Source organism: Typopeltis vanoorti, chromosome 3 (genome assembly GCF_054136105.1).
Source record: "Typopeltis vanoorti isolate ZY-2024b chromosome 3, IOZ_Tvanoo_1.0, whole genome shotgun sequence".
Classification (NCBI taxonomy): Eukaryota; Metazoa; Arthropoda; class Arachnida; order Uropygi; family Thelyphonidae; genus Typopeltis; species Typopeltis vanoorti.
In genome coordinates this window covers 157,529,818-157,542,136 of record NC_143551.1, presented here as the reverse complement: position 1 = coordinate 157,542,136, position 12,319 = coordinate 157,529,818, and the positions used below count along the sequence as shown (strand labels likewise).

General features: G+C 37.4%; 1 protein-coding gene across 7 annotated transcripts in view; it reads left to right on the top strand.

Annotated features, from left to right (window-relative positions):
- The window catches only part of Tgt (tRNA-guanine transglycosylase), a 131,649-nt gene that overhangs the window by 83,411 nt on the left and 35,919 nt on the right, over window positions 1–12,319 (top strand). For all 7 annotated transcript variants that reach the window (XM_090416159.1, XM_090416161.1, XM_090416160.1 and 4 more), the window contains one exon: window positions 8,612–8,687. In XM_090416159.1, the coding sequence (XP_090272285.1) occupies window positions 8,612–8,687 (76 nt within the window). The remainder of the gene's footprint in view (window positions 1–8,611; window positions 8,688–12,319) is intronic.

Here is a 12,319-nt window from a genome sequence, read left to right as displayed (position 1 = left end):
TTTTAACTCATACTGTATTATAATGAAATACTAAAAATAAAAGGGTTTTATGAAATTGCTGACTTGAAGTTAAATCGTTTGAATTTTACTATTCTGTAATTATTGTCAATCTCAATCCTGTATAGTTGTTAACCCCTTGGTGTCTGCCTCATTAACCCAGATCTTGGTTTATCTGTCTTATTTTCATATTTTTTTTGTTTTTTTTAATGCCAATTTTCATATCAAATTTGCTTTAGTAGTTACTAATTGGGTTAAATTTTGGTTCATATAGTCTTGAAGGCTCATAGATTTTTAAGATATCTCCATACGATAAAAAATAAAGCACACAGTCCCTCCAATTCTAAATATTGAATCATCTTCCTGAGCATTGTCCAGTTCTAACTGCAGCATAAACTATAAATCACTGTGTAGTTCCATTTATATAAAGTAGTTCTAGTGTTTTAAAGCCGTTTCTCTATAAAAAGCCACACATTTCCACTGATGGGGATGCGACATGGCAAGATGTAACCGCCATTCAATAAGTTACAGCCTGCTGGAAGTTGGGGCAGCAACAACTTTCATCCTGATCAGCGGAAGATCACCATAAGTGACAACGGTGTAAAGGATACTGTGGTAGGCGGATAATCATGAAGAATGAGAAACGGCTAGCACACTGCCTCTCTAGAAGGCAGTGTGCTAGCCGTTTAGAAGGCTATTGCTGGACAAGGAAGGCAAGGGGATACCACCTTGTTCTATTTTTCCCTGGTAAGATAGCAGTATGAATGGACATTCTAAAAGATAGTAAAGCGAACAATGGCTCAATACTTGTGCACGGGAGGGGAAGAAGCAAGGCTTCTTAGGTCGTAAACCAGTGAAATCCTTGTGCATTCATTGGGATGTGGAATGTGAGAACCCTCCTACAAATTGGAAAATTTGAAGAGAGAAATGGATAGATTAAAAATAGCCATATTGGGAATTAGTGAAATGAGATGGAATGGAACTGGAGTCTTTTGGAGTGGTGATTACAGAATCATTTATTCAGGTGATGAGACAGCCAAAAATGGAGTCTCGGTGGTTCTCAATAAGGAATGGGGAAGAAGAGTAATCAACTTGGTAAAATGTAGTAGCAGATTAATAATGTAAAACTAGAAGCAAAACCAACAAATATTATAATAATACAAGCTTACATGCCTATTAGCGACCACAGTGATGATGAAGCTGAGAAAGTATATGTAGATATTGAGAATCTAATCAAACTCACCAAAAAGGAAGATAATCTTATTGTCATGAGTGATTGGAATGCAGTCATTACTGAAGGCAAAGATAGTAGAGAGGTGGGAAAGAACGGACTTGGATGGCGAAATGAAAGAGGAGATAGACTTTTGGAGTTCTACCACCAATTCAATCTGATCATTACTAATACATGGTATGAGGTACCAAAAAGAAGAAGGAGGTATACTTGGAAAATGCCAGTGGATATAGGAGGGTACCAAATAGATTATATTATGACAAGAAATAGATTTAAAATTCAAGTAAAATCATGCAAAAGTTACCCTGGAGCTGATGTTGACAGTGACCACAATTTGGGTTTTATTAAAATGTAATCTGAAATTTAAAAAGCTGTCACAACCAAGGAAAAGGCCCAAATGGAACATAAGTAACCTGAAAACAGAGGAAAAACATAGAAACTATAAACAGCAAACTGATGAAAGCATTAAAACTGGAGAGAGGGAAAAGAAAAAAAAGATAAACATAGAAGAAAAATTGACTCATTTGAAGGATACAATCATCTATGCCAATGACTGTATAGGATTAAGGAACAAGCAAATAAAAAAGCCATGAATCACCCAGGACATTCTAGATCTAATAGATGAAAGAAGGAAATGCAAAACCTCCCTAAAGGAAGAAAGCAAAGACAAATATAAACATATAAAAAAATATGATAAATAGAAAGTGTAAAGAAGCAAAAGAACAATGGCATACAGAGAAATGTAAAGAAATAGAAGATCTAACAAAGACTGGGAGAATCGATAAAGTTTATAACATTATAAAAGGAATAAGCCAGCAAAACAAGACAAGAAGTACAATTATCAAAAATAAACAAGGGAACATACTTATAGATAAGGAAGAAATTTTGGAAAGATGGAAGGAGTACTTCGAAGATCTATATAGTGGAAAAGATCTAGATGCCAAAGCTATAGAGGAGTGTTTCCCAACCGTTTTGATGTCGTGGACCCCCTGTAGCGAATGTTAATTCATCACGGCCCTCATAAAATCCAAAATGGAAATTTTTTATATTTTACATATCATAAAGTTGAAGTAATAAATTACAATTTTTCAATGCTAAATGTGTCATTTATGACAATGCAATACTATTATAAATGGAGATATTTGGAAGAATATGAACATATTCTTCCGAATATGTTCATATTCTTGGCCAGGTGTGTACAACAGGCGTGAGCAACATGATAAGATAAAGTTTAATGAAAATAAACTACCCCGCAGACCCCCTTTGAATTACTCTTGGACCCCCCCGGGGGGGTTGTGGACCACAGTTTGGGAAACACTGCTATAGAAGATGAAACAAGACCTGATGTGGAAGAAATTGGTCCAACTATATTAAAATATGAATTTGAATGGGAACTGATTGAATTGTCAACCAACAAGGTACCAGGCATTGATAACATCCCTTCAGAATTCATAAAATACTCAGGAAACATAACCAAGTCATACCTTTTCAAGATCATAAAGGTTATTTATGAAATGGGGATCATGCCTAAAGATTTTACACAATGCTCTATCATATCCATTCTTAAAGTAAATAATGCAAACAAGTGTGAAAATCATCGAACAATAAGTTTAATATCACATGCTTCGAAAATACTACTCGAAATTATACAAAAAAGACTAACAAAGAAGGTTGAAGAATATGTTGGAAATGACCAGTTTGGATTCAGGAAACAGAGCAGGGGACAAGAGAAGCAGTCCTAGCTCTAGGAACAGTTATCAAAAGAAGATTTGAGAAGAATCTTCTCAAATCATCTTTGAAAGACTATCAAAATACTCTGATAGCCTTTCTTGACTTGGAGAAAGCCTTCGATAGTATTGACTGGAACCAAATGTTTCACCTCCTAAAAACAATAAAGGTAGATTGGAGAGATAGAAGGCTCATATTTAATCTTTATAAGCATCAGGAAACCCTAATGGAAGCAGCCAGCAATAAAACAAAAACTGCATATAGGTGTAAGACAGGGGTGCTCTCTTTCACCCATTTTGTTTAATCTGTACATTGAAGATGCAATAAAGAAATTGAAAGAACTAATAGAAACAGGAATTAAGATAAATGGAATTGATATAGCAGTTATAGCTGATAACAAAAACAAACTGAAAGCCACCCTGACAAAGATGGAAGAAATTTTCACTCAGTACAGTCTAAAAATTAATTATAAGAAAACAAAATTATTAATTACAAGTAAAGCAAATCCAATGAAAATAAACCTGGAAATAAATAATAACCTAATACAACAGGTATCCTCTTTTAAATATCTTGGAAGTTTTATAAAAGAAGATGGAAGCGACCAGTCAGATATTAAAGCACGAATAATCCTAGCCAAAAAAAGCATTCTACAACAGAAGAAATTTTTACCAGTAAAGGACTTACTTAGCATTCAGCTCAAAAAAAGGCTAGTGAAAACATACATATGGAGCAGTGCATTATATGGTTGTGAGGCCTGGACTCTAACAAAACAAGACATCAAAAAGTTGGAAGCATTTGAACTTTGGTGCTGGAGAAAGAGGATGAAAATTAGTTGAACAGAAAGGAAAAGTAATGAAGAAGTTCTAAATATAGTTCATGAAGATTTATATCGTAATTGCAAGTATCTTTTTTGTGCAAAATAACCAGTAAACAGAATACAAATGGTACTAAGGAGCCAATTGCTTCTACACAACTCGTAAGTACCCATAGTCCTTCATATCATTTATTTTTACAATTAAAAAAAACAGCCACGTGAAAGCACCTGATATGCCTACCATGCGAAGTAAAGATGGTGGCAACAAAGGCCAACAATGAAAGATTACTTCGAGTCCCTTCAACGTAGTGCAGCCAATAACCAACAAACCAAAAGACAATACGAAGTGCCACAGTTGCAAACCCGAAGTTACCGAAAGGAAAAAAAGGTATATTGTGCAATTTTTGTTGCAACTGGCTACATACTTCCTGCACAAAAATAGATGAATCGCCACTCAAGCTTTTTATCGAACTGAACCAGCCTTTTTTCTATTCGACGTGCCTTCCTTCTGTTAAACAGCTGCTGAACCTAGGCAAATTAGTTGAAAATCTCGAACAACGCCTTAATAACGCGATCGATACTTTCTCGTCCAAAATCCGAAAGTTGGAAACAAAAAGCTCAAGATACTCGACGACCAGCAGCCGATTGCAAGTGCATCTGTACCTGCTAACGAACTCCACGATTTAATTGCATCAACGGTACATGTGTCACTCGAGGCCGAAAACAGGAAACTCAATGTCGTTATTCTAAACTTTCCGGAGGAAAACGGTAAATCTTTAAACGAAGACGTTAGCAAACTAGCAGGTGAATGAAACTTCGATCCCAGGAATATCATCAAATGTCATCTTTTCGGACCCATAAACAAAAGAAAGGACGGAATGAACTTTCCATGTCTCATGAAAGTGGTCTGTGATACACCGACAAACACTTCAAAATTAATAATGGCGATAAATAGCAAGCTAAAGGACAGTGCCCCAAATCGCGTGCACGTGCTCGACCTGACTTAACCTTTGCACAAAGGGAACAAAGACGGCAACTCCGAAGACAGCTAGAAGAAAAACACCAGAATTGAGACAACAACTGGACCATAGACTACAAACAAACCAAACTAGTGCAAAAACCAAGTGACTCCACTAGTAGCCACCAAAGAGACCAGTATGCAGGCACTGCATAGGAAACGTGCAAGGCCCTTGCGGTCAAAACCATGCCCCACAGACCCTTGCATATCCACTACACCAACATCCGCGGTCTCGACTCCAACCTTAATAGTGTTCACTATCATCTGCAGTCAACCAAACCCCCCACCTGCTCTTCTTAACAGAAACTCAAATTTCACCTTCCTCGCACTATCCATCTCAATCATCCAAACTATACACTATTTACCTCCTTTCGACCCAAGGGTGGTGTGTGCGCTTATATCTGCTCTGACATACCCTGCCAGAGAGCACCTAACCTAGAATCTCCCAACTTTTGACCGTCTTTGGCTAAAAATATCCCTCCCCCACTCAGTCAAATTCATCTGCTGTCTCTATCACTCTTCTAATACCACCAACCACTCTGAGCTTTTTAATTTCCTCTCTTCAAAAGTTGATTTCCTCCAGTCCCACTCTCCTAATAGTGAAATCATCCTCCTAGGTGATTTTAATGTCCATAACACCAACTGGCTTTCCTCTTCCAGTTGTACAGATCCTGCTGGCAGAGACGCTGAAATATTTGCCATCACCAACAACCTTACACAAATTATTCACAAGCCGACCAGAATACCAGATAACCCAAATCACTCTCCAAATACCCTAGGTCTCTTCCTTACCAATGACCCTTCCAAATATAGAGTGAATGTAGTGTAATTACACTTACACAGTCACACTTGTACAAAGAGTAGTTTGGCATTATAACAGTGCCAAATGGGACAGCCTACGAGACTACTATGCTTCATTCCCATGGTTGGACTATTGTTTGCAGTCTTCCAATCCAAACATATGCACCGAACGTATCACCCAAGTAATCCTCACTGTCATGATAACATACATTCCTCACACTTCTCTGAACTGCCGTCTCCTATCCAAGGCCTGGTTCTCCAAGAGATGTACCAAGGCTGTACAAATGAAAAATCAGGCATACCACAACTGGCTCAAACTAAGCACTCCATCCTCCTAGGGTGCTTATACTGAAGCCCGAAACAGATGCAAAAAAATTATCAATGATTCCAAAACAGAATTTTAACTTGCAAAAAGCAGGAAACTTGCAGCCTGTCCTAGTGGCAGCCATGCCTTTTGGTCTCTTGCCAAAGCAATTGGTTGCAACTTTTGTCCTACACTACTCCCATCCCTATCATACCCAGATGGCTCAATTGCAACATCACCCACAGAAAAAGCTAATCTCCTGGCTTCACACTTTGCCTCCAATGCATGCATAACTAACAATGGTAAATGCCCACCAGTCATTCCAACTGCTCGACATACAATGTCTCCTGTATCCTTTTGCCAGAAAGAGATCAAAATTAGACACAAAAAAAGTTCCTGGCCTTGATGGCATTTCTCCAATTGTCCTGAAGGCCTATGCAGCAGAATTGACTCCTATCCAATGCCATCTGTACACACTCTCTTACTCCACTGGTATATATCCCAAGGCCTGGAAATTGGCCTATATTCAACCCACTCCCAAAAAGGATGACAAATCGCTGCCCTATCTCACTCACCTCAATCCTATCTAAAGTGATGGAGAAAACCATCAATTCTCAACTCCTACTTTCACCAGTATTGATTCCATCGCTGCCAATCAACAGGTGACCTGCTCTCATACATCACCCATTTCTGGACATGTGCCATGGAAAAATTTGGCGAATCCCAAGTAGTTGCACTTGATATCTCTGAAGCCTTTGACCAGGTCTGGCACAAAGGCTTGCTAAGCAAACTTTCATCATTTGGACTGTCTGAGGACTTCTGCAGACAGATTGCCAGCTTCATGTCTGGACGCACACTATGTGTATTGGTAGATGGTGCCCTGTCCTCCCACTATCCAACTAATGCTGGGGTCCCACAAGGTTCAGTTCTATCACCGACTCTCTTCTGTACATCAGTGACCTACTTTAGTTGACCCCAACCCAATACACAGTTTTGCAGATGACAGCACATTGCACTTCTCCCTTTCATTTGATAAACTTTACCCTACACAACTTACTTCAACCCACAGAACATCAACCACACAACTTCCCTTAATTCAGACCTCCAAGACATCCTCTGATGGGGCTCAGATAACCTCGTCAACTTCAACACTAGTAAAACCCAGTTCTGTCTCATTTCCCACAAAAAAGAACCATTTTCCCCCAATATTATTTTTGATAACACTCAAATTCCCAGTCAAGATGAAATTTCTTTTCTCGGAATTACCATGACATCAGGCCTCTCCTGGCATAAACACATCACAACCATTGCATCCTCAGCTTCCAAAAAACTAGGCTTTCTCTCAAGATGTTACTTCACTTCAATACAGCTGTTAACCCTATACAAATCGCATATCTGCCCAGCTATCGAATACTGTTCTCACATTTAGAGTGGGGCTCCTATAAGCTCTCCCAAAATGCTTGACTCAATACAGAGAAGAGTAATTAGACTGATAAATGATCCATCTCTTACCAACTCACTCCTCCCACTTTTGCATAGACGTTTAGTCTCTGCAATTTGTATATTCTACAAATATTTCCATGGAAAATGCTCATCTGAAACAGCATCAATAATTCCCCCACTCTGTACTAAACGTATTGGAACACGTACAGCCACCTCCCAACATCCCTTCACAGTACACCTTGAAACCCACAGAACAAGTTACTTTTCCTCCTCCTTCATCCCTGCTACTGCTGTACTGTGGAACAGTCTTCCCCCCTGATGTATTTCCCAAGGAATACAATATAGAGGCTTTTAAATCAAATGTCAATAAGTTTCTCCTTTCCGATCCCACTACCCATATCGGTACTAAAGTACTATAGATTGACCAGCCAACCTCTCGTATATGGGCCCAACATAAAAGAAAAAAAAAAAATGAAGAGCGGTCATTAATGAAACACATCAATAAGAGAAGAAAAAGTTTAATTGGACACCATTTGAGGCATGGAGGACTGATTACAGAAATAATGGAGGGGACTGTAGAAGCAAAGAGGCCACGAGGCAGCCAAGAATTTCATATATAAATAACATAATGATGCTAACTGGTGCTAAGAGTTATGAAATGATAAAAAGAGGTCACAAGACAGGATGTTGATGTGCTGCTATAATTACCGAATATCTATAATCTTCTTTGGTGTATCGGATTGATACACCAAAGAAGATGCAGGAGGAGTGTTTTAAACAGCTTTCTTTTGTATATTACAATATGCCTTTACAGATCTACCTAACTTAAACATCATTGTCATATGCTTGGCTCTATTAGTCTTAAAGTAAAAATCTGATTTTGGCAATCTGTACGGCTCCAAAGTCTGTTTTTAACAGTTTTTCTTATATCTTCTTTTCAGGTATGCAATCATACTTGAAGAGAGGCTTGCAAGGAATACTCATTAGGGAAATTTCTCTGTAATTTCCGCATTATTCCAAATTTATACAATGGGAAAGAAAACAATCTGGGATTCAATATTTTGACCAAACTTTCTCAGTTATGCCTTGTAACATAAAACTAAACTTCCATGATTGAGCATTTTTAATTTCTGTTTAAAATTATTGTAATATCATTGTCTTAAAACTTGAAAGTAAAATTACAATATATAGCATTTAACTTGTCTAATAATTTTTAAATACTTAGGGGATTTCTCCTCTGTATTTATCATGTTTTGTTTTGTTTTTTTGTTTTAGATTTGCAGTTGATATTGTGGTGTGTAGTGCCTTGGGATGTGATATGTTTGACTGTGTCTTTCCAACTAGAACTGCTGTAAGTAATTACATCACTTGCCATTTAATGTAGAGAATAGGGATTCAAAAGTGCATTCAGTAAGCATAAGAATAGTGTGATGTTTTTCATAGTCAAACATATGTAACAAATATGGAGATAATCTGAGAGATTCATACTGGAGTGCATTTCACAGATAACTCTAGTTAAGATTGTCAAATCTAACCAAAACGGCTTTCTTCAATCCACTGCTGGACAAATGTCTCCATGTTTCTTCCATTTTGGCATATCTTGTGCATCTCTCCACCATACATGTCCATAACATCTTGTTATCTCATCGTCCCATCTTACCCCTGGTCTACCTGGTTTCTGATAACCATTTATTGGTGTTCATTCTGTTTGTTTTCTTTATCCATCTGTTGTCAGACATCTCATTATACAGCAGTGTTCTCCCCAGAAATTTTTACCAGCCGGGTGGAATGAAGCATTAGCCGGGCATACAAAAATTATTTGTCCATTCTTGCTCATTATTTAGCCATGTCAATTCACAACATTAGCCAGGCGGTTTGCCCATTCAAAAGGTCCTGGGGAGAACATAGTACAGTATGTCCTGCCCATCATCATTTGTTGCCTTTTATTACTAATGCAATATCTATTGTCTTTGTTTGCTTCCTTATCCAAGTATTATTCTTTTTTATATAACTGAATTATTTCCAAAATGACTCTTTCCATGTTCCTTTGTGTTGTTTTCAGTTTCTCTAGGTATTTTTGTCAGGCCCCAGGTTTCGCTACCATAGGTCATTGTTGCAAGAAACACTGGTTGTAGATCTTTCTTTTTAGGTTTGGTAAATTGCTTTTAAATCTCTCTCTATAATGATTAAAAGCTTCCCACCCTGCTATAGCTGACATTTTATTATAAAGTTTATGGTGGTTTATAATGATTTGTCCTAGATATTTTTGTATGAACTCATTATTTCAATCTGTCTTCGATTTATTTTGATTTGTTTTCATTCTGGAGTATTTTCATTATACATTATTTTTGATTTATCCATATTTATTTATAAGCCCATCTCCAGACTTACTTACTTTAATTCAATAATCATGTGTGTTCTAGCTCTTTTGGTGATGTTTGCTATTAGAATGATATCATAAGTGAAATCATAGATTTCTTAAATACTCTCAATATTCAGTCTTCTTTTCTCCCAGTTCAATTTCCTTATAGCATATTCAAGGGCTGTATCAAATAATGTTGATAAGATAGTCTCCCTTGACACCTTGTATTTCTATTTCTCGTTGGTTTTCATTTAAATTTTTTACTGTTGAACTTCTTTCATATATATGAATTGATATGTTAATATAAATATCATCTATTCCTATGTGTTTTAAACCTTTAAAGAATTTTACATAATGAAAAATGCTTGAAGCATGTGTGTGAGTGTAGTGTATAGACAGACACTTTATCATAAATATAATACAGATTTTTAAATCTGCCAGTTCAAACCAAAACTGAAATTCATTCCCTCTTCCTTTTATGCATTACTGAAAAGCATGTTGCAGCCAAATAAAAAACAAGTTTTATTAGGTTGTTGTCTGTAGTAGGATTTCCTGATGATTATCTAATCCTTACACTGCCTGTGGTACTAATTTGCTGTAGAATTTTTCATGGGTGTGAAGGGCTTTTTTTAAGCCAACTTGATTTTCATAAACTTGATTGCTTCTAGATAGGTGTTTAACCCTATTCCATCGTCTGTTTCAATGCATGCACGTATTATCTGCCCTGTTTGCAGAAATTAAAAAAAAAAAAAAAAACTGAATACTGCCACCTCAGAGACCATCATTCTCTTAATTTGAGAAGCACTATCCCAAATGGGATTAGAAGAAGCAAGATCTTGCTTTAAAAAATAAAAATAAAAAACAAATGTTATAAAATATAAATGGCCTTGATGTAAACGGCACTCTAGTGAACAAATGCGCAATTGCAAAACAAAGAATTGACATTCACAGGTGATGATGCAACAGGCAATAGCGGACAAAAAATGTGCAAACGAAATAGCTAATACATGCTGTTGGCAACTTTTCTCGGCTGAAGGGAAATAGGCACAAAATTGTCTATCGTGTATGTTCAGTTGTATTTATATGTGAAACCAAAATTCACGGTCACATGCATTAACTCCGGTGCGTGGAAGAAATTCAGTTTCTTGGATTTAACTCGGTTGAGTGCGTTAAGGGGTTAAGAGGCATACAGGGTACAGCACTACACAAAACGTATACATTATTACTAACTTACTATCAACAATTATCCTTCAAATTATTCTTATCTATCTGGACACCAATGTTGTCATACCCTATATTTTGGTATTCTGAGGCATGTCTAATTGCATCAATCCACTGTTAAATTTGTGATCTTTGTAAACTTCATAAGAGAATTTACTTGATCACAATTTAACAAGTGGAAACCTTGATAAGAAAATCATGCTTGCATCTAAGTATAAAATGAAATAAATATATTGAGAAGAATAATTGTTTACTCATATGAGAACATTGATTGTATAATATTAGAAAAATGAGATAATTAATTTACAGTATTCAGTTATAAGAATTTTGCATGTAAAAGGCTTGCTTGTTATACACTTGAAACAAAAGATTTTAAGTTATGCTAATTCTTAGAAAAAATGGGTGAGCTAATAAAGAGCTGACTCATCGGTTCCCGATTTAGACACTACCGCAGGTAGGTCGCATGCACAAGGCCCACCAAAGATCGAAAGTTCAGCAGGGAGACGCCACCCTAACAGGTCACGAGAAACGTATCCTAATGTCGGGAGGGAAGAAAATTAATTGCAGGAGGTGCTGGTAGGGTCATAATATAAAAGGGTTAGGAACCCCCTCCCTCAAGGTTTTTTGCCAGTTTTCGTTTGGAGGTTACCTTATGCAATTTCCCGAGTGACGGGCAGGACTCCCCTTTGTCCGCCACGACATGGAATATTAGTAAGTTCATTCCCAAATGCTCCAAACTAATGGAGCCTATAGGCTCACAAAGAAGGGAAAGAGATTAGAGTGGGGACAGGAACAACAGGTTGTGCACCAACGTCTAAATCTGGCTTTAACTAAGCCGCCTGTCCTATCTTACCCCAAGCTGGGTCGAGTGTTTTACCTCTCAGCTGATGCCTCCAACTACGCAATTGCTTCTGTTGTGGAGCAGGAAGAAGCAGGGAGGTTTAAGCCAATTGCTTTTATCAGCAAGAAGCTTTCCTCCTCTGAGCTAAATTACTCTGTAATTGAAAAGGAGGCGCTTGCTATTATTTATGCTCTGAGGAAGTTTAGATACATGCTGTTGGGACAACAGCTTGTTTTATGTTCTGATCACAAACCTCTATCATTTATATCTTCAATGAAGGATAAAAATCAGAGCATCGTTAGATGGGCATTAGAAATGCACGAATTTAACTTGGAAATAAAATACATCCCTGGTTCAGCAAACATGGTCGTGGACTATCTGTCCAGATCTCTGGATGTTACACATGATAATGATACCAGCCATAATGAGGAAATAATCTCCTCTATATTCAAAAAAGGGGAGTTAGGCAAGAAGGGGATCACCCCCCCCCCTTGAACATCAAGTCTGGGAGAAGTCTCACATAATCGAGGAGCAAAGGAGGATTCCAGTGTGGGGGGAA